At 44.7% G+C, this 22,626-nt stretch overlaps 1 protein-coding gene across 7 annotated transcripts in view; it reads left to right on the top strand.

Annotated features, from left to right (window-relative positions):
• Nucleotides 1-22,626, top strand: part of CPNE8 (copine 8) — a 253,547-nt gene that overhangs the window by 16,445 nt on the left and 214,476 nt on the right. For all 7 annotated transcript variants that reach the window (XM_030567773.1, XM_030566943.1, XM_030566068.1 and 4 more), the window contains exons 2-3: nt 2,296-2,336; nt 22,362-22,408. In XM_030567773.1, coding sequence (XP_030423633.1) covers nt 2,296-2,336; nt 22,362-22,408 — 88 coding nt within the window. The remainder of the gene's footprint in view (nt 1-2,295; nt 2,337-22,361; nt 22,409-22,626) is intronic.

Below are 22,626 nucleotides of genomic sequence, written 5' to 3'. Positions count from 1 at the left end.
TGCAGATGACCCATAATTTGGGGTGGGAGGTGAAGAGGAGGACAGTATTTTTCATCACTGGCAATTTTAAAATCAAGATAGGATGTTTTCCTAAAAGAGATGCTCTGCCTAGTTCAAATAAGAATTGGTTTTGGGAAGTTCTGTGGCCTGTGTTATGCAGAAGGTCAGACTAGATAATCACAGCGGCCCTTTCTGGCATTAGGGCTTGGCTACACTCAAAACTTCAAAGCGCTGCCGCGGGAGCGCTGTCTCGGCAGCACTTTGAAGTGTGAGTGTGGTTGCAGCGCCAGCGCTGAGAGAGAGCTCTCCCAGCGCGGCATGTACTCCACCTCCTCATGGGGATTAGCTTGCAGCTGTGGCACTGTTTACACTGGTGCTTTACAGTGCTGTATCTTGCAGCGCTCAGGAGTGTGTTTTTTTTCACACCCCATAGCGAGAAAGTTGCAGCTCTGTAAAGTGCCAGTGTAGCCAAGGCCTTGGACTTTATGAATACTTACACCTTACTGGTTCTAAACAAAATCTGTTAACGCACAAAAAAAGCTTTGCATCTTTATGGACAGTTTGATAAAGACTGTTGCTCACTGTGCAACAGTAGTCAAGTACATGTTAGATTGTGTACTTAATGGAATAGAGAATACTGTGGAAATAAGGTTTCAATTTATTAAATCTGTTACGTAGCCTCCCTTGAATACTATGTTCAGTTCTGGTTACTCAAGAAATAGAAGTGGCTCAGAAATGAGTTGAGAAAATTGAGATGAAAAGAGGAGACATGGTAAAAATATAGAAAATGATAAATGGCATAGAAACAGATTACCTTAACTGTGCCCACAAACCTAAAATGCCTTGATCATAAAGCTATTGCACAACGTCACTACAGTGGAGAGCTAAGGTTTTTTGGTATCCTGATTAATCATTTCCATGCCCCAACATGTGCGAATTTCTTTTATATTTGATTGTGAATTTTGGGGATTTATCACATTTGTGTTTCAATTATCCCAAAAATCCTGTAATGTATTTTACTTTATTTACTGGTATGTACTCCCAACCTTAACGCCGTTTTCATTTAGTTTGTCTTGACATGTATAACTGTTAGTTGGGAGGAAACTTTCCCTGGAGGACAGATTTCTCCGTAATTGTTACTACAGAGTTTCTTGTAACTTTTTCTGAAGCAGCTGGTATTGGACATTGTCAAATGTAAGATATTAAACTGTGATGGGCTACTCATCTGATCCAGAATGGTAATTATGTCTGAAATTACAAATCTGAATCTACATATGTGGATAGTGTTCATTTTAATCCTAATGGAAAAAATTAAGAATGACCGAATGTCATTACAAAGCCTAATAATGGAGGGAGTTTAGGATAAGAGACAGGAAAGAGGAGCATTGTTACTCAAAAATAAAAAATCCATTTTAATTTTTACTGGTTATTTCAGCCAGAATACAACACTGGAAGAACTATGTAATTATTTAACCTGAAAGAAGAAACAGTAGAGCAGCATTAAGATTGATTGATTTGACTTACCAGTTTTTCTTTACCCATGCTATTTCTACATTGCCCCACAATTGGGACTAGGGAATATGAAAATCAATGTGCACCAAAGTGTTGCTCTGTAACTCCCCATATGGATGCTGCAGGTACAAACTAAAAGTTTCCTCGTTTGCATTTGTGATCGTTTGTAAACAATAGTGAACTGTATAGTTACACAATTACTACATTTGTAGGTAAGATACCAAGTGTAATGAAATAATGAGAGCTTGGACACAACACTTTACTAGAGGGATCCAGTTCCAAAAGTGTTTTAGCCTTGAAAAATTAGGTTGAGCCTAAAAGCTTGGTTTACGTAGAGGTCTACCCAACTTGAAAGATTTGTTCTAAATTTTGGGGGGTTTACTTTTAGCTGAAATAATAAACTTACAAAGTACCATGACAGCTTAAAGTTATTTCAGTTCCTGTGGGACATTGTCATTAAAAATATATTTTTATATTTAGTGTTCTTCCTCTTTCCCCCTGTGTGGTAGTTGAGTCTACAACTCACAGTTTACATGCATCAGAATTGTGTGACAAACCGAGAAGTGTGAAGTTTGAGACTGGCAGAATACTAGCTCTGAGTAATTCTGATATGCATAGGAGATGGAGGAGAGCCAACTGTGTCCCCTTATGTTCCTTAAATAAACTGTTTTAATCACATACGCATTGTAGAAGCTTTCAATCAGAAAGAAATTATCATTGTTTTTCTTTGATGTTCTCTCTCTATTTTAGTAGCAGTATTATTTATCTGTCTTTCTTTAACAGAAACCTTTTGGACAGAGACACATTTTCAAAATCTGATCCAAGTAAGTAAAAATTATTTTATTATGTTTATTTGTTGGACTGGATAAACTTAAAGATGTCAAGTAAACCTCTAGGGTAATTCAGCCTCTAAGTCAGTTCAGTTCTTGTCCCCTTCAGCAGAGATTTAACATAGCGTAATGGTTTTTGTCATGTAGACTGTTGTATGTTAGAAGTGGACTGAGACTACTGAACTCATTTCACATAGGCTACTGAATAGTCATTAGTTGTTAACTTTTAGTTACTACTGACGTGAACCACATTTTCGATGAGTGACACAGAATGTAAAGGTTCTATATCCCATTACCAGTTTCTTGAGCTATCTAGTCCCTTTGAAGAAGATTTTAGGTTAAAACTGTTTTTCTGCTGGGAAGTAATAAATGCAGAACTTACTGTTTTTAAAAAACCTATTGTTCTTTTCACATCTTTATCCAGGCTGCTATGCAAACTATATAGAAACCTTTTTAAAATCTCCTCTTTCTGCTGATGCTCCTAATGAATAGAATTAATCTTAAATCTAAAGTCAAAAGATGAAAATGCATTTTTCTCATTTGTGTTGATAAATCAATATGCTTTGGGTCACTGGGCAATGTGGCATCTTGGTTGTAAGCCCTCAAAGAGCAGATGTGGAAGACAATAGACAACTCCCAGATTAGTGTAAGAATGCAGCTGTGCAGAGAACCATGTCCCTGAACGTGATCTTGGCAGGATTGTCCTTGGCATGAATTCTTGGCTTTGGTCCAGCATGGACACCTTCTACTCAAGGACTGTAAGGTCAGAAGAGACCATTTTGATCATCTAATACTGGGGTTCTCACAACAATTTTTTTTGGTGTCTGCACACTGAGGCCACCAACTTTTGCTGGTGGCTGCTTTGATAATTTTTCCTAAAACATTTAATTAACTTTAGGAAAAACAAATATATATGCACATACACATGTCCAGTCTTAGTAATTTATTTATGTCAGGATGTTTTTGCAGATTCAATAGTAATAACATACAGTTGTCTCTATTCTTTACTGGACCTAAACAGAATAGAAACACAAAGGTACTTTGCGTATTCCTGTCTTTTTGTTGTTTCTTTTGCTTTTTTGGTTGCAACTTCATTTATTTATTTATTTTTAAGACTTGGTAGCTAGTAAGTGATATGTATGTTTTGATATCACTTTTCACAGCAAAGACTTGTTAGCTAGCTGGGAGGCAGTGAAAAGTGATATTAACAAACGTGCAGATACCACTTTTCACAGCAGACTTACCCAGCCCTGCAAGCTGGGGGCAAATTAAACCTTGGATAGGGAGATGGGAAGCAGTAGGGGCCAACCATGGTGGGTTGAGGGACTGGGGCTACAGCAGGGGCCAGGGGTGACAAGGGGTGTGTGTGAGCCTGAAACTCAGTGGCCTGGGGGTGGAGACTGCCACTGTGCAGCTAAAACCCAGAGCCCAAAACTCCATGGTCAAAGACCATGCCAGAGCCTACCGACATGTGACCAGCGCCTGCCACACCAGGGCTGAAGCCGGAAGCCTGAGCCCCACTACTCTTGGGAAGGTGGGGAACTCACACCAGCTGTCTGCTCTTCCAATGTTTGTGGTCAAGAGTGGGACAGGGCCCAAACCCTCCTTGTTGACCCCTTCTCCCCCCCCCAGTCACTGCCAGGAGGCTGAGGCTGCAAGAAAAGCCCCTGGTGGCTGTATGCGGCCACGGTAGCCTCATTTGAGAAACGCTGATTTAGTCTGATGTTCTGCACATTGTAGACCATAGAACCTCACCCATCCACTCCTGTAATAGACCTCTAAGCTCTGGCTGAGTTACTGAAGTCCTCAAATCATGGTTTAAAGAGTCCAAGTTACATAGAATTCACCATTTACACTAGTTTAACTCTATAAGTGCCCCATGCCCCATGTTGCAGTATCTCTGCCAGCCTGACCCAGGATAAAATTCCTTCCTGTCCCTAAATATGGCAATCCCTTAGACCCTGAGCATATGGGCAATACTCACCAGGCAGACACCTAGGAAGGAATTCTGTGTAGCAACTCAGAGCCCTCCTCATCTAGTATCCCATCTCTCTGGTCGTTTGGGGATATCTGCTAAAAGCAGTTGTTGATGGACCACCTTCCTTTGTAGGCAGTCCCATCATACCATCCACTCCATAAACGGTTCAAGACTGAACTTGATACCAGTTAGGTTTTTTGCCACCACTGCTCCCCTGGGAAGGCTGTTCCAGAAATTCACTCCTGTAATGGTTAGAAACCTTTGCCTAATTTTGAGCCTAAATTGGTTGATGGCCAGTTTATATCCATTTGTTTTTGTGTCCACATTGATGCTTAACTTAAATAACTCCTCTTCCTCCCTGGTATTTACTCCTCTGATATATTTATAAAGAGCAATCATATCTTCCCTCAGCCTTCTTTTGGTTAGACTAAACGAGCTAAGCTGTTTGTCTTCTCTTATAAAGTAGGTTTTCCATTCCTCGGATCATCTGAGTAGCCCTTCTCTGCACCTGTTCCAGTTTGAATTCATCTTTCTTAAACGTGGGAGACCAGAACCGCACACAGTATTCTGGATGAGGTCTCACCAGTGCCTTGTATAATAGTACTAATTCTTCTTCTTAAAGCCTTGTCCCTGTGGGTGCTCCACTTTAGGTGTATTGGCACCCTGTTTTCACAATCAGAGATTTGTAATAGCAGTGCCCGGTTGGCCGTACCCGCGCGTCAGACATCTTACACTGATCCGAGCAGTTACCTGGTTTGTGCAGCCAACCGTGCCCCAGTTCCTTCTCTTCTGCCTTTGGCTTGAGTCGAAGCGACAGCAGCACCTCTCTTATCTTAGATAACTCAATAGTTCTTTGTGTGCTTGCTCATATCAATTCTAGTTACGTGTGTGTGTGCGCCGTGTGCATGGATGTCGGAACTTTTTCCCTAGCAGCTACCTGTCAGGCCATCTGTGGAGCCCCCTGGAGTGGTGCTGATATGGTGCTATATATATAATGACCCTGCTGGCCTGACCTCCCCCTTCAGTTCCTTCTTACCACCAGTGACGATTGTTGGAACAGTGGTCTCTTGCAAGTGCTCCACTACTCCCTAGCTACTTTACTTATCTCTGTGTGTAGTTACCCTATTGTTAGTTAAGTGTTAGTTTCTGTTATCTTTAGTGTTAAGTATAGTTGTTATCTCCTGAAGGGGTTTCCCCTTCAACGAGTGCCCTATGGGGCTCCGAGGCGTGCTGTTTCAGGGCTTCAAACCTTGCGGTTACTGCTGCAAGCCTATGCGCAAGGGGGGCCCCCGTGACTCCTGTCTTCGGTGTCGGAAGAAGTGGGCTGTAGCCCATGAAAGCTTATGCTCAAATAAATTTGTTAGTCTTTAAGGTGCCACAAGTACTCCTGTTCTTTTCATGGAAGGAAAGCTTATTCTACCAGCCGCCTCTCCTTACAGATTGCTAATCAGCTCACGATGCTTAGCAGATACAGTTATAACTCCTGGTCTGCTATCCAAAAATTTAAAGAGCTCCTTCCGTCCGATTCTCATCAGGAACTGGGAGCCATTGCTGAGGAGGGCAGAGTAGTGGCCTGGGCAGCCCTTCAAGGCTCCCTGGATGCTGCAGACACAGCAGCATGTACACTGGCATCTGGCATTGTCATGCAGCATAACACCTGGCTTCAGTCCTCAGGTGTCCCACTGGACGTTCAGCAGACTATTCAAGACCTCCTGTTTGGTCAGGGGCTTCTCACTGAAGAGACCAACTCTAGGTTGCATAGCCTAAAAGATTCAAAGAACACGATCAAGTCTCTCGGCATGCACACTCCGGCGCCTCAGAGAAAACTGTTTAAGCCCCAGTCCACCCATGATATTCCGGTCCTCCTCCATATTGGCAGTACCTTCCAACTTTGCTTCACCCACAAATTCTATTAGTGCATGCTCTCTCTTTTCATGCCAACGGCAGTAATAAAAATGTTAAATAAGATTGGTCCCAAGACTGATCCCTGAGGGAGCTCTCGTAGGGTTCACTGATCAGTCTATAGGCTGTACTGCATTCTGGCTCATGTGATACTTCATACTATTTTCCATATTCTTCAACTGTAAGTCTTTTTTTTTTTTTTTTCCCTTAGAAAAAAATTCTCATCAAGGCATCAACTCCTAGGAGAGCTTCATCTTGTTGACTAAGGAGCTAATTCTTCTTGCTGATATTGGAAGATACCTCTCCATATGTAACTATCAATTTGAGCTGCAGAAAAAATGTCTCTCATTGTCAGTTGTCTCTGCAGAGATCAACGTTAAAAAAAAAAAGTGTTTGGCGTCAGCCAGATATCAGGTAGTGGCATGATTTGACGTTGGGGATACAACAGTAAAGATAACTGTGTCCAGTATTGATGTTTGCAGACACACGTGTTTGTAGGGTTCAGGCAGTTATGTAGCAGTTCAGCACAAGAAGCTGCTTATTAATGGAGGCAACCTTTTGCAGCAGTGATTGATTCTTAGTACAGGAAAAGCTTTGTTATCCGACATATTGGGGAAATGGAGTGTGCCGGTTAGTCAAAAATTCCAGTTAATTATTATACTTACTGAGGGAGGGAGTATGGGTGCAGGAAGAGGCGCAGGGCTGGGGGTTAGGGCGAAGGAGGGGGTGCAGGGCATGGGTTCTGGGAGGGAGTTTGGGTGTGGGAGGGGGTTGGGGCACAGAGTTATGGGATGCTGGATCCGGGTGGCGCTTGCTCAGGTGGCTTCCCACAAACGGCAACATATCCCTGCTGCTCCTAGGTGGAGGCATGGCTGGGTGGCTCTGTGTGCTGCCTCCGCCCACAAGTGCAGCTTCTGCAGCTCCCATTGGCTGTGGTTCCCAGCTAATGGGAGCTGTGTAGCCAGCGCTTGGGGTTGGGTAGGGGCAGCGCAGGGCGCCGCTGTGGCCATGCCTCTGCCTAGGAGCAGCAGGCACATGCCGCTGCTTGCGGGGAGCCATGCTCAGCCAGGTGGGGAGCCTTCAGGCCCCGTGCCAGCCGGATTTTTAATGGAGATATCAAAAATGCCAGTTTCTACAGCTTTGCAGTTGGTAAAGTGCTGGATAACACAGATTTTACTGTGCATGCTGCCTCCTTCTCTGCGTAAGAGTTCTAGGCTTTATTTTTATAGGCAATAAAAATTTCCACATTTGTAAAAAGTTGCTGCTTGGTCTGGAACCTGTCAATATCTGCTGTGGAGACCTTCCAGTTGATGAGCGATTAGGGGCCACCAGGGACAAAAATCTAATCATCTTGGACACAGGGGCACTGAAAAACTGTTTCAGAGAAATTCTACCAAATTCCCCAGTTGATAAAGAATTTTAAGTTGCATCAGGAAATCACACTACTGTGCCATTGAGTTTGTGCCACTGAACAAAAGAGAGGCTTTTGTTCCAGTTACTTCCTAACGGCGATGTGATTTCTGACCAATCGTGGATTTGAGATCTCTGTTTTTATGTGGCCAAAAAAAAAAAAAAATGCTGCCTTGGGAATAGGGAGGCAAGCTGAATGAGGTAATATCTTTTTATTGGACCAGCTTCTCTTGGTGAGAGACACAAAGTTTTGAGCTATACACAGCATTTCTTCTGTTGAGAGGAAAGAAGTCCAGTAAAAGACATTAACTCACCCACCTTGTCCCTTTTAATATCCTGGGACTAACAGCTGCAACAACACTGCAAACAGTCTTGAGAATATCGCTCTTGTGTGAAGGAGACTGATTCTATGCACTGCACATTGTAGTCCCTTGCATGCTTATAGAGATGCATCTCGGGTACAGGCAGTATATCTAATTTCCATTCAGATTTGTTTCTACGGGTAGGCAAAAAGTAGGTAGGATACAGAAACTCAATAGATTTCTTCTTTAGGATTTACAGATGTGCACAGTAGGAGGTAAGTGGTGTGTGTGTGTGTGGGTTTTTTTTTTTTTTTAAGTTGAGTTGTTCCTAGGAGTGTTCTGTATAATCCAGTGGACTAGGGGGAATAAACTCACTATGCTATTGAAGTTCAATTCCAAGCCTTCCTACTTTACGTTGGGATTAGCTTTTATGACTCAAGCAGATCATCTGCTGGCTCCAGCATTTGATCTGATGATGTTGGGCCTAATCACCATACCAGTATCTGTTACACTCATGGCACTTTTCCACATTATACCAGCTCAGTAGACTCTGGGGTCATAGTGTTCAGAAGTCATACATAATCCATTACTGTATGCAATGCACGGCTATCTCCACGCTTACTGGCTTGGTGTCAGTGCAAGGAAAGCCTGCATTTATGAATGGACTTCTGTGATCTTTTCTGGATTAACCATAGATTCATCTTGCTCCATACATAGGAGCTGCTCACCTTTTAGACATTTTACTCGATTAACTGCACACGCTTGCTCTGGGGATTATGGCAATTCAGAGATCTGGTATCCCAAAATATTATTCTGATTCAGACAGGCAGTTTGCTCATTTTATCTGTTTAGCTGGGAGCTTGGAGAGTAGTAACAATATAAAGTTGTGTGTGCCTTTCACAATCATTTAAAAATACACTAAATAGAGACCATTTTCTGCGTAAACAGGTGGGGACAGGAACATGCCTCCTGAATGGTGGTGTCATGCAGGAGTGGAACTGGTGGAATCTAAGATATTTCAAATGGTTGCTTATCTAGCAAGGAAAGGGTGAACTATCTCAGACAAACTGATTCAAATAGTAGTCCATTCTTTATTGGCCCTTGTTTAGGGGCAAGTGCTTTAGGTCTTTATTGGATAGGGGACTCAGGAAATAGATATGTTTCAGATAATAAGCGACTTGTTTGTTTTCCATTCTGAGATTATGGTAGAGACATGTATTGCTAGTTCTAGTAGTTTTCTGTATATTTTTATTATAGAGTGTAACTTTAGAAAACATTTTGTTCCTGCCTGCTCCTCTTGCTTTTATATCTAATTTATTACTTAATCTTGTCTATTCTAATGTTCATTGTAACTCTTGGCCTATCTGTCTTTTCTGCAGCAATTTAGTGCCTCCAAGTACCTTGAACCCATGCCTGATAAAAGACAAATCTTGGGTGCCTTTTGCTGTCCTGCTGAGTGTTCTTCCAAATTTGGTAGGTTGTAAACCTCTGAGCAAGCGCAAACTGAGATTTCTCGGAGACTTATTAGAGCTACAGGGATAAGCAGGACTTTCTCTGCCATTGCTGCTACAGGAGTGACAGCAGGGACTTTCCCTGTGCTGTCAGTGCTCCCCCTGCTGGGTGCAGGCAGGGTGGAGAAGGAGATAGTCTGACTCAAATGTAGAAGGGGCAAGAAGTGGATCTGGGAGAGAGCAGCATATTGGAGCAAGGTGGCAGTGTGTGTGTGTATGGGGAGAGAGAAACTGGGACTGGCTGGACAGAGAGGGGAGAGCTTAGGGGCAAGGGAAAGGGTAGTGAGATTAGAGAAGTTAGGGTGGGGAAGAGATAGGACTGGAATGAGGACAGATTGGAAGGGACGGGGTAGAAGACATTGGTCTTGAAGGAGAAGGGGACAGAAAGATCTGTGATCACTAGCGCACACTCTGATAGGCCCAGTAGTGATAAATCTCAGAGTAGTGTTTCTGCAAATTCCTTCCAGACATTGCCACAGGGGTTTCCTCCAGGTTGTCTATGGAATGGAGCATTACCAATAGAAGGCTTTCCTCTCTGGACTGGCAACACCTCAAATATTTATGAAAATCTTAGTTTTCATTGCATCCCTAATTCCAAAAGGAGTGCATTTCTATCATCTCCTAAAAGGTCTCCTCAAGGGAGAAAAGAGCTCTCAATACTGAGGCAATGATAAGCTTCAGTCCTGTGGCTTTGTTGTAATTTGTGGGTATAATAGGAATTACCTGGTGTTACAGTCCTGGCTGAGCTCCTCCTTGTGGATGCTCACCAGGTAGCTATTTGGACTGACTCACTGGTGGATCTGTGTGCTTCTCAGCTCTCTTGGATATGGACAGACTCCAACCATAGACACTTTCTGGTACTTCTTATAGCAAATAGGATGCTGTGTTCCAGCTGCCCTGGACTCCAGGACTGGTGTTGAATTCTCCCAAGTCTGCCCAGTCAAACAGATCCTCCCTAGAGCTTCAGTCCCATGGGTAACACAGTTTATAGCTAAATCCTTCAGCAACATGAGATAATTGAAGCAAGTAATACACAGACTTTGCAAAGGGATTTCTAAACTGAATATACTTTACTCATAGACAAATTACAAGAGATGCAAGCAGTTTTATTATATTGACTACATTTGTGTAAGACCTCTGGCTAAGGTTCTTCAGCACTCTTTTTTTTTTTTTTTTTCCCCCCCATTGTTTGGGATTTGGTCAGTGTCTTTTCAGGTTCACAGGACTCTGCTCCCTTCCATCCTCCTGGCTGGTCTTGTCTTATTCTGGTTGGGGAAACTGCAGCTCAGGACCTTGTCCTTTTTAAAACTTCTAGCCTCCTTTCATGTGATCCTCCTTCTCCATCTCTTAAGATCCACCATCAGGTGATCTGTTGCTTGATTTCTGTCCACCTGGAGTCCAGACTGGAAAAAAATTGTTTTTTGCAACTTTGGCCATACTCTTTAGCATGCCCATTTTATTGCCAGAGCAAAGTCATTCAATGGTAACGACACTTTATTGATTAGTACTTTTCACATTGTATCTATACCCCTTGGAATTATCATCCAAGAAAGAGGTAAAAAGACAATTAGGAAGGCACAAAGATGCATCTGCACCCATATTTTATGAGTTTCAGGTTCCTTTCATTATCTTCTTTTACATGTCTTTTCCGGTTTGCTATATTTGTAGCATTGTGTGTGACAAACCTATGCACTTGGAAGTTGTAGACATCGCGGATAATGGACATCCATAACCCTCTTATGTCTAAGCTGGATCCTGAAACAAAATGGTGAAAAAAGATGGTTTTTCAGGAATCACTGGGGAAAATGATAGTTATTCTCTGTCTCCAAATGGAGACCTCAGATCCCTTTTTAGACATTTTAGAGATGCAGACCATGGAAAGGCTGGTTATACCCATTAGGTCTGCTCTTTTTCAACCCAATCAAGATTTTTGTCTGTCTCCCCCTTTTCATCGCCACCTGTATCTGAGAGTATACAGGATATATCCTATACCAGTGGAAGGACATTTATTTATATTATTGTACTGTAATGGTTCTTGAAGTACCTGGGACTGAGAGTTACCTTGTTACCCCTTGTCTCTAGCAAGAGGAAGTCTGGTCTGTGATGGTTTGGTGTTAGCTCCCCAAAACCACCAGCCTTTCAACCACTCAAGCACTCTCCTCTGGGCTGTGCCAGCCCTGTCTTTGCCTTGTAGCTAAACAAGAGAGGCATGACACTCCCTGACTCCCACTGAAGTGTTCTCTTGTGATTTCCAGCCTCTGACACCTGCTACTTACAGAAATCCAAAATCCTCTTTTCCCAAAGGAGCAATGTACTAGTTTGCCAGTTTTACCTTAAATCAGTGCTCCTATATAATACACAGCACTTGTGTTATAAAGCACAAGTGTTTGTTTAAGAAAGTACAGATGTTTCTCTAGAAACAAGAGTGATGCAAACAAATGGTTACAATTAAAAAGCCCACATAAAAGGCAAACTAGAGCCTACACTTATTAGTAACATTACTCATTATTCGTTACCTTAGCTATCTAATAAAATAGGATTCTCCCCTCCCCCAGTTTAATCTGTTGTGGAGCTGGCTGGCTTCTTGGGGAAACAGGATCCAATCTTCCATGAAACACCCCTGCTGAACAACATGTCTCCTCAGTGACTAGATCCAGAGTGTCTTTCTCCACTTTGTGATATACTAACTAAACCAGTCTTATGTGTTTTTCCTAGAAAGGGCCATCGCCTGCCTGTCATCATGTTCCTTTTTACCTCAAGTGATTTCAGTGGTTATAGTTTCTTTGATGGTTTTCCATTTACTTCTTTTTTCCATGTTGTTGGAATGGTGGATATTCATCAGTACGTTACATAATCAGCTAGCCAGGGAGGGGACTTCTTCTTGAATGAGCCCTCACTGAGATACATGATTCCCTGCTGACCCACTTTCACACTATGACCATAAGGGGATAATTTTCATCACTCCTTAAATATTACTGGTACACACACTTCATGATTGAGTATTGATAAGTCACAAGCTTGCAGCAGAGAGACCTCTTCGTGTTGTACCCTTAATGGATAAATATAATGAAAGTGATGTATTAGGTGATTAGTGAGTTTGTCAAGTCTGAGACAAGATTACTTGTAAAGAAAAGTGAATCCTTACCTGCTGGTGCAAATGGGCTTATGAATCACATGTGCTCACTGTCAAACTCTGTGGTGGTATCTGCAGCATGGGAAAGAGTTAGAAGCAACAAGGCATCTCACTCTGCCCCTTCTGACATAGAGCAATATAAGCTGAGCACTTCTGGCAGGAAAGTTTACTTGTCCAGCTACCTAGGCCTTCAAGAAACCAATTCTTAAAGCCCCGTCCTGGACTTTTTGCCTGAGGACCAGAAGGATTTTTTTGGCTGGGGTGGGGGGTAAATGAAATACTTTCAGTTCAGCAGACTTCTTTTCAGTTAACCCATGGCCTCCACAAGTCTTAACCTAGTGCCTTGTGATGGTTACTGCACATTATCAGACACCAAGGGATATTTATCTAACCATATCTTTATGATTGGATCCTAAGGTTCCGCTCCCAACAGGACTTCACAAAGCAATCCAATGTATGGGTAATTTCATGCAGTCTCATGTCAGAAATACATGCTTCATCTTTGTCAGAGAAATCCTGGATTCGTTGTGCCAGTTCCTTTCCTGCAAAAGAGGTGGCCCCCCCCCCCCCCGCCCACCCCCAAAGTCAAGACTCCCTGGCAATTCTCAGGGAACAACTGATACAGACCACACAATTATTCCTGAAACTACTAAGCCTGAGTGCCATAACAACCTACACCTCACCTTATGATTGTCTGAACGTGAGATCCTTGATGCTCTGGGTGGTAGGCAAATACATACTAAATGTACACACCCTTCAAGGAAGACTGACCATCCCTCCTCAAGTCCTTGAACAGCTTTGCTGGTGGAAGAACAAGGATAACATCCTCCAGTGGGGTATCTTTTGCTTCATCTTTCACCACCATTGCAGTCACAACTGAGACTTGCTCTCCATGCAGCGGTGCATGTAATCATGATCTCCAAATACATGGACTGTGGAACACCTAGCAGTCCAGACTCCATATCTGTGCACTGGAACTCAGGGCAGTATTGTGGACCCTCAAAGAGTCCTGTCTCTGCATCATCATGTAGTATAGGTGCTTTCGGGCAATTCCATGGCCATTTATCACATCAACAAGCAGGGAAGAGTGTATTCTCAGGCCTTAACATCCAAAGCAAGAAAAGTTGATTGGTTGTGGGGTTTTTTTGTTTTGCATGTGATTTGTATCCAGAACCGAATCTCCCTAGTAGCTCTTCACCTTGCTGGGGAGAATTATGTCTATACAATGTTTCTCAGTAAGATGTCTCAGGATCAAACCAAGTGGTCCTTGATACCAGTGGAGGCCAGCATATTATTTCATAGATGGGGGCCAATAATAGACCTCTTTGTGTCTGAGCAAAACACCAAGTGCCATATATACTGCACAAGAGCACACACAGACCAAAGATTCCACTTGGATGTGTTTCTGCTGGATTAGAGCTAACTTCTTCTATATGCCTTCCCTCCTACTTCTCTGATCCCAGAGTCCTAGGATGATCAGGTTGGTCAGAGCAAACATTTATGCTATATGCGTAACAATACTATATAGCAAAGTATCAGAGGGGTAGCCATGTTACTCTGGATCTGTAAAAGCAGCAAAGAATCCTGTGGCAGCTTATAGACTAACAGACGTTTTGGAGCATGAGCTTTTGTGGGTGAATACCCACTTCATCAGATGCAGGTATTCACCCACAAAAGCTCATGCTCCAAAACGTCTGTTAGTCTATAAGGTGCCACAGGATTCTTTGCTGCTTATATAGCAAAGTTCTATGTCTATATTTCGCCAAGAACTCCTGACCCATGCTCTCCTGGCAGAGCACTGCTTGCTAATTTCCCATAATTGGAAATATACAGAGGTCCTTAAATAGAAGTTCTTCTTCGAGTGATTGCTCATGTGCTTTCCAATAGGTGTGTGCGAGCACCACGTGCACGGTCGCCAGAAAGTTTTTGCCCTAGCGGTACCTGTCGGGTCAGCTGTGGAGACCCCTAGAGTGGCACCTTCATGGTGGTGTATATACATCCCTGCTGACCTGCCGCCTGCTCAGTTCCTTCTTACTGCCCGTGACGGTCCTTGGAACAGCTGAGTCTCTTGCTTCTGCAAGTGCCTTACTTAGTGGTTCCCTTGTTTTTCTGTGTAAATAGTTCAATAGTTGTTAGTTAGCTCCTAGTGTAGATTAGTTTAGCTTACTTCAGGGGGGTTTCCCCTTGCTCTTCACTCCCCGGTGCTGAGGCATGCATCGGTTGCAGGGGTTTAATATGTGCGAGAGGTGTGCAAAACTTATGCCAACAAGTGATCCGCACACTGCCTGTCTCAAGTGCCTGAGGGAGGGCCCTCAGTCAGATAAGTGTCCTATTTGCAGGACCTTCAGACCTAGAACTAAGAGAGAGTGTGACTATTGCCTGAAGCTTCTCCTGATGGAGTTGGCCATTCAGCCACAGCCAGAGCTTACACAGGCATCCTTGGTGCGCAGCGCACCCGCCTTGATGCAGGATGTCCCGGCACTGAGGAAGGACTCCACCAGGGAGCACTGGCATCACTCCCCGGCCCTCAAGGCCAGTGCCACATGGTGCCACTGTTCACAGTCCTCAATGCCACACAAGAAAAAGAAACCAGATGGGGGACATTCCCCTGGAGAGATTCCAGTGGGGTGCATCTTTTGGCAGGACACCTTTGGTCTGGTCCCCAGGAACTGGCGCAGTTGACTCTGGGCCCCAGTTACAGAGCTGTTGTCTGGCAAGAACGGACTTTCCTATCTGGCACCATTTGGAGGATGAGCTTGACCTCCCCTCCGCTCTGGACACACATGAGGTGGCTCGAGACCCCATTGACATGACGGTGCAATACCCAGCCCCGCAGGTGCAGGGCCTGGCTTCGTAAACTCGGGCAATGCCAGTAGCACTGGTGATAGCATCAACTGCGGCGTCATGTCCAGCTCCCTGGACGACTCCGACACCTGTCACGGCACCAGTGGCAGCACCGCTGTTGATTCATCATCAGAGGAAGCCCATGATGTTACAGTGCCGATCTCTGTCTCCCCGCTACCGCTCCCCGGCTCTGCTTCCCCATGATCGGGTATAGAGTACTCGTCAGAATCGGATGCAGAATTGTCTGTGTCCTGACGCAGCCACCACTGCTTCTGGTCCTGGTGCCATAGGCCAATGGAACAACCGGTACCAGCCATCGCTTGGCCACACCAGTGGCAAGGCCCAGTGCAATGGCCTTTTTGGACCCCTTGGACCTACCACCAGGCTCAAGGTCAGGGATCTAGGCTGGTATTGGTGGTATTGGCCCCCCGTGCGCCTCCATCAGTGATGTCAATGGCATGCTACACCCCTAGGCCCCCTGAGGACCCAGTACGGGACATGGCTGTTGAGTAGCCACAGACAATCACAGTCCCTCCTCCACCGATGTCGGTGGCACCTGATCCTCCAGTCATGGGCAGCTCTGAGGTACTTGGCCCAACCTCTAGAGAAGCTGAGGGGCAGGAAGTCCCCGTCCCGGGAACCTCTTCCTCCTCCTCCTCCTCACCGGAGGAGGTGGTGGTGGCACCTCCACCACTCTACCACCAATGGACACCAAAGGCCACCAGGACCTGCCTTGAAGGGTGGCAGTTTACCTCAACCTCCAGGCATAGGAAGTTTATGGAGGATTCAGATCCGATGGTGGACATCCTCACTCCCAAGGGTCCTTCTAGAGTGGTCTTGCCCCTGATGAGGACAATTCAGAAGGTGCTCTGGCAAACCCCAGCCTCTATACCACCAACGGTTAAAGGGATCGAGAGAGACTACTTTGTGCTGCAAAACGGCTATGAGCACCTTTTTAACCACCCCGAACCGGGACTTTGGTGGTTGATGCAGCAAAACGCAAGGAGCGACAAGGACAACCAGGCTTCGCACATAAGTCACATAGCACCAAGAAACTGGATCTCTTTGGCTGTAAAGTCTATTCAACTGGTGGGCTTCAGCTTCGGGTAGCGAATCAGCAGGCAGTACTTAGCAAATATGCTTTTAATTCCTGGAGCTCATTGGTTAAGTTCCAGAAGTTAATCCCGACTGATTCACACAAGGAGTTTGACGCGCTCCTTGAGGAGGGTAGAGTAGTATCTCGGACTGCCCTTCAGGCAGCCCTGGGTGCGGCGGACTCTGCGTCTCAAACCATGGCCACCATGATAGCAATGAGGCGCAGTGCATGGCTGCAGGTTTCAGGTATCCCGCCGGAGGTCCAGAACACTATACAGGACCTCCTCTTTGACTGTGAAGGCCTGTTCACCCAAAATATGGACATGCGCCTGCACAGTCTGAAGAACTCTCGGGTGACTCTTGTGTCTCTGGGGCTACACACCCCAGCGCCTCAGAGAAAACCATTTAGACCTCAGCCCCCACCTCACTTCTATCCGGGGCTGCCTCGACGAGATCCCCCTAGGAAGAGGGGCAGAAATAATAGGAGGCACCCACCTCAATCCTCCTAGAGCCAAGGTCAGGGTTCAACCAAACAGCCTCCCCCCACTCCAAGCCCAACTTTTGAAGATGCGCCCAAGGACAGCGCACTAGTTGCCATCTTGGATCCTTCCCCCCCCCCCTTGTGAATCATCTCTCCCACTTCTACTGTGCTTGGTCTCAGATCACATCAGACCACTGGGTCCTTCAGCATGGTGGGGATGGGATATTCTGTCCAGTTCTGTTCCCTCCCACCCCCCTTCCCTGTCCCTCTTCGGGGTCTCCTCTCATGAGCAACTCCTTTTACAAGAGGTGCAATCACTCCTAGGTTTAGGGTCAGTGGAGGAGGTTCCTTAGGAATTCAGGGGCTAGGGGATTTACTATCGCTAGTTCCTCATCCCTAAGGCTAAAGGCAGGCTTCAACCTATCCTGGACCTATGAGATCTCAACACATTCATAAAAAAGATGACGTTTTTGCATGTTTTTTCTGGCCGCCATCATTCCTTCCCTGGAGCCGGGAGACTGGTACGCTACCCTCAACTTTGCTGTTATCCCAGCCCACAGGTGCTTTCTCAGATTCGTGGTCAGTGGCTGGCACAACCAGTTCAGAATACCCCCATTTGGCCTGTCAATGGCCCCCCTGGTGTTCACCAAGTGTATGGCAGTAGTAGTGGCCTTCCTCCGCAGGTGCAGCTATTCCCATATTTGGATGACTGGCTCATCAAGGCCGAGTCCCAAACACAGGTAGACGAGCACGTGTCCCTGGCCCGGGCTACATTTCACAGGCTGGGTCTTATTTTGAATGAGCCCAAGTCCACACTGACCCCCACACAAAGGATAGAGTTCATTGGCACTCTCTTGGACTCCACGAGGGTATTCCTTCAGGAACTGTGTTTCAGAGTGCTCACGGACATTATCCAGACCTTGCTCCGCTTCCCCACAACCATGGCGAGAAACTGTATGAGGCTATTGGGACACATAATGGCCTGTACACATGTGGTACAGCATGCCAGGCTGCGCCTGAAGCCCCTCCAGGTGTGGTTAGCGCAGGTGCACAGATAGGCCAGGGACTCATTGGACTCAATAGTGACCCTTTCGCCTCGCATTCTCCACTCTCTCCACTGGTGGCTGCAGCCACAACTGATTTGTGCGGGAGTACCTTTTGTAAAACCCCAACCCATGCTTTCCCTGGTCACAGATGCCTCAGCACTCGGTTAGGGAGCGCATCTGTGCAATACCAGAACCCAGTGCCTCTGGTCTCATGCAGAACTATCACTGCACATCAGCGTGAGGGAGCTCAGGGTGGTTGGCCTGGCATGCCAGGCATTACAGGCCCATCTTCAGGGCATGTGCGTATCAGTGCTCATGGACAATACTGCAGCCATGTTTTGTATAAACAAACAGGAGTGCTCGCTTCTCTTCCCTCTGGCAGGAAGCCCTCATGCTGTGGGACTTCTGTATTGCCCACTCCATACACCTGCAGGTGTTGCACCTTCGGGGGGCGCAGAACAAGCTGGCGGACTGCCTCAGTCGCTTGTTCCATGAACAAGAATGGTCCCTCAGATTGGACATCGCTCACTCGATTTTTCTAGAGGTGGGGCTCTCCCCACATTTACCTGTTTGCGACGTGGAGGAACAGGAAGTGCCAGAGATTCTACTCCTTCCTGTACCACAGCCCAGGCTCCACCGCGGATGCCTTTCACTTATCATGGGCGGGTCACTTGCTATATGCATTCCCTCCATTCCCCCTCATACACAGAGTATCCTCAAGGCTTGTCAGGATAGGGCTTCCCTGATCCTTATAGCGCCAGCGTGGCCTCGCCAGCACTGGTTCACCATGTTACTGAACCTCTCAGTGGACAGACCAGTAGTGCTCCCTCTCTCTCCGGCCCTATTCACGCAGGACCATGGCCGTCTGCAACACCCCAACCTGAAGTCTCTCCACCTCATGGCTTGAAAACTCCATGGCTGAACCCTCTTGAGCTTCTATGCTCACACTCTCAGTGAAGTAGGAAACCCTCCACGCAAGCCACTTATCTGGCTAAGTGGAAGCGTTTCTCCATTTGGTCTTGACAAAGGGGAACTGAGTCAAAATCAGCCCCAATTCCCCTAATTTTGGACTATCTTTTTTGTATCTCTAGCACCAAGGGATAGCATATCATCCCTGAGGGTACACCTTGAAGCCATTTTGGCCTTTCACCTGGGAACGGTGGCTGGGTTAGTGTTTGGTAACTCCATGGTGGGCAGGTTTCTTAAGGGCCTGGACAAACTTTTTCCTCCAGTGCGTCGGCCCGTTCACTCTTGGGACCGAAACCTGGTCCTGTCCTCACTCATGCCGTCCCCCTCTCCCTTTTTGAGCTTCTGGCTACCTGCCCTCTCTCCTGCCTTTCCTGGAAGGTGGCTTTTCTGGTGGCATAACCACCGCTAGAAGGATATTGGAACTTCGGGAACTGACCTCCAAACTGCCTTATATGGTATTTTATAAAGACAAGGAGCAGCTACCCCACCACCTTGTGTTCCTGCCTAAGGTTGTCTCCCAATTTCATGTGAACCAGAATATATACTTACCTGTATTCTTTCCTAAACCCCATGCCACTAACAGGGAGCGCACATTCCATTTCTTGAATTTTGGACATGCTTTAGCATTTTACACTGAATGCACAAAGCCATTTTGTAAGTCACTGCAGCTCTTTGTTGCTATCGCAGAAAGAATGAGGGGGCTCCCGATCTCATCCCAGTGCATCTCATCATGGATCACGTCCTGCATCAGGGCTTTCTATAACCTGGCCAAAGTTCCAGCCCCTCCGATTACAGCGCACTCTACCAAAGCGCAGGCAGTGTCCGCAGCTTTACTGGTGCAGGTCCCTATCCAGGCCATCTGCAAGGCGGTGAGCTGGTCTTCAGTTCACACCTTCATTTCCCACTACGCCATCATCCGGCAGGCGAGGGATGATGCTGGGTTTGGTAGGGCAGTCCTACACTTCGCGATTATGTGAACTCTGATCCCTCCCACGGGGTAACTGCTTAGAAGTCACCTATTGGAATGCACATGAGCAATCGCTTGAATTAAAAACAGTTACCTACCTCTCGTAACTGTTCGAGATGTGTTGATCATGTCCATTCCAAATCCCGCTTGTCTCTCTGCTGTCGGAGTATTCCAGCAAGAAGGAACTGAGCAGGCGGTGGGTCGGCAGGGACATAGATACACTGCCATGAAGGCGCCACTCTAGGGGTCTCCACAGCCGACCCGATGGATACTGCTAGGGGAAAAGCTTTCCGGCGATGGTGCACGTGGCATACACACAGACCTATTGGAATGGACATGAGCAAGACATCTCGAAGAACAACAGGGTAAGTAACCATTTTTTGCTTACCAATAGCTGTTGTTCTTCAAAAGTTGCTTGGGTGTAGTCCCAGTACCTGCTAATCTTACTCTCTACTTCAGAGTTCTTTAAAATATTAGGACTGACCGTTAGGGAGAAGCTGTCTCTCCTTATATAGAGTAAGGGGATGACACCTTTCCAAGGCGTTTCCTTTGCTTGACTCTAAAGATGTCATATCTCACAATTTTGAATACACAGAGGCAACACACAAACAATAGTTATTGGTAAATAACCTCTCATTATCATTTATTAGCTCAGGGGCACCATTGTTTTCGGCATTATTATAAACATACACAAATTGACACATTCCTTGCCATGAAGAGTTTACAGTCTAATTTAAGACAAGACCTAAAGACTGAGTACAAGAATAGGATGGAAGAAGGATAGAGGAAGATGTGTACTATGATTTTAATTAAACTAACCAACTTAATGGTTCCAATCTAATTTAAAAAAATCATTTAAAAATTCACCCTCAAATGATAGATATGTCCCCCCCCCCCGGACTTCCTTAATATAAACTTCATCCTCCATAGAATATGATGATCTTGTCTTGGTATTATTTAATTTTGGTTTTATTGTCTTTCTCCCATTGGGTATAAACTATTTCCAGCTCTCCATTTTAACCCACTCATATTAATTCTGCACTGGCAGGCTATCTTCTGTGTTCCTGGGACTTGGTTTTACCTTCGTTCTGGTAACTACAGACCAGTGCAAATTTGGTATGGAGCAAAGTATCTGTTAGAGTAGAAAGAAAATGTGGTTTACGGCTTGACCCTGTTTCCACTGAAGTCAGTGGGGAGATTCCCTTTAACTCCAATGGGAGTGGAATAGGGCACTTACCCTTTGTCACTAAAGACTGCAACCCAAAAGATTTTTTTTTTCAAAAATTAGATTAAAAATGTATTGGAGCAGGAGAATAATCTGTCAGAAAACAACAATTTATGGCAGACCTAGATCAGCATTTTCAGAAGGAAGATTGGTACTGTTAGGTTGCTGGCTTACACGTAGTGCAAGATTCACATGTAGTGAACAAAAGATTATATATAATGGCTTTTTGATTACCCTAATCAAGTTTATACAGGTATTGGATAACTGTTGCTATTAACTATATTACAGAAGTGCAGAGAACTCCCGATTTTTTTTTTTTTCAGGTCTGAGTTTTTCTGCTCTCAGCTCCTGAGATGGAGCTGGAGAGTAAGATAAAAAACAAAACAAAAAAGAAACAAAAAAACCCGAAACCACATAATATCTGTTGAAAGCAAAGGGAATTCTTTTTTTGGGAGGAGGCAGCGGCTTGAAGTCTGTTGCTAAAAGTGGAAATATTCTGTGTGGGCATTTAGTAATAGCTCATAAATGTACTTTATTATGATGTTTCCTTCTTTATGGCTTGTATTGGGTGGGTATGTCACTCTGGCAACATTAACTGGTTTTAAACAAAGATTTTGTTTGTGGGAGTTTTAGTTAAAAGGTGTATCGATATACAACATATTATATCTTTCTTTTGTATATTTGGAGCAGATCTACGGAAAAAAAGGCTCTGGTAGTTTTTTCTCTCCCACCCTATTTTTTCTCTTTCCTATGTGGGTCCCTATTTGTTTCTCTTTTAATCCTCATCTCCTGAAGACAGTGTATTTTTAGAGTACTTATGATTTAGATTAACTAGGATAGTCAGACCAATACTTCAGTCAGATGTAAAATTGGATAAAAGCAAGATTTCATTAAAATCAAAGGATTGTCAAGGGACTTGCTAAAAGTCAAGCAGTAAGTATTACAGCCCACTTTATGGCCATCCTATTTCCAGGTTTATTGTCCATATTTTCTCCTATTAGCATAGGATTATTAGGAATTGAGTGCAAGCATTTGATATTTGATTGTCCTAGCTAGTTATTTCAACAGCAATGTAAATCTTCCTAAAACAGATTCATTTAATGTAAGAATGTTAAAAGAAATTATAAAAATGACTGAGCATTTCTTCTTTTCACAGTATGTGTTTTGTATACACAAGGTATTGGAAGCAAAGAATGGAGAGAGGTAAGGTGTTTTTTATATATATCTATGTGTATATATATATTTTTAATTAAGTGTGGTTGTGTGGAAAAATTATGATTAGTTGATTGATTGCTATGCGAAAGAAGTCAAACTCTCAAATGTGCAGGAAAAATGCCAAAAAATTAGAATCACTTTATTTTGAACTCTTGTGTATATATAGCTTGTATTACATTTGAAAATGGTTAAATCCATTTAAGAAG

Source organism: Gopherus evgoodei, chromosome 1, assembly GCF_007399415.2.
Source record: "Gopherus evgoodei ecotype Sinaloan lineage chromosome 1, rGopEvg1_v1.p, whole genome shotgun sequence".
Classification (NCBI taxonomy): domain Eukaryota; kingdom Metazoa; phylum Chordata; order Testudines; family Testudinidae; genus Gopherus; species Gopherus evgoodei.
Note: the sequence above shows the minus strand (reverse complement) of the source record. Positions and strands in the feature narration are given on the sequence as shown.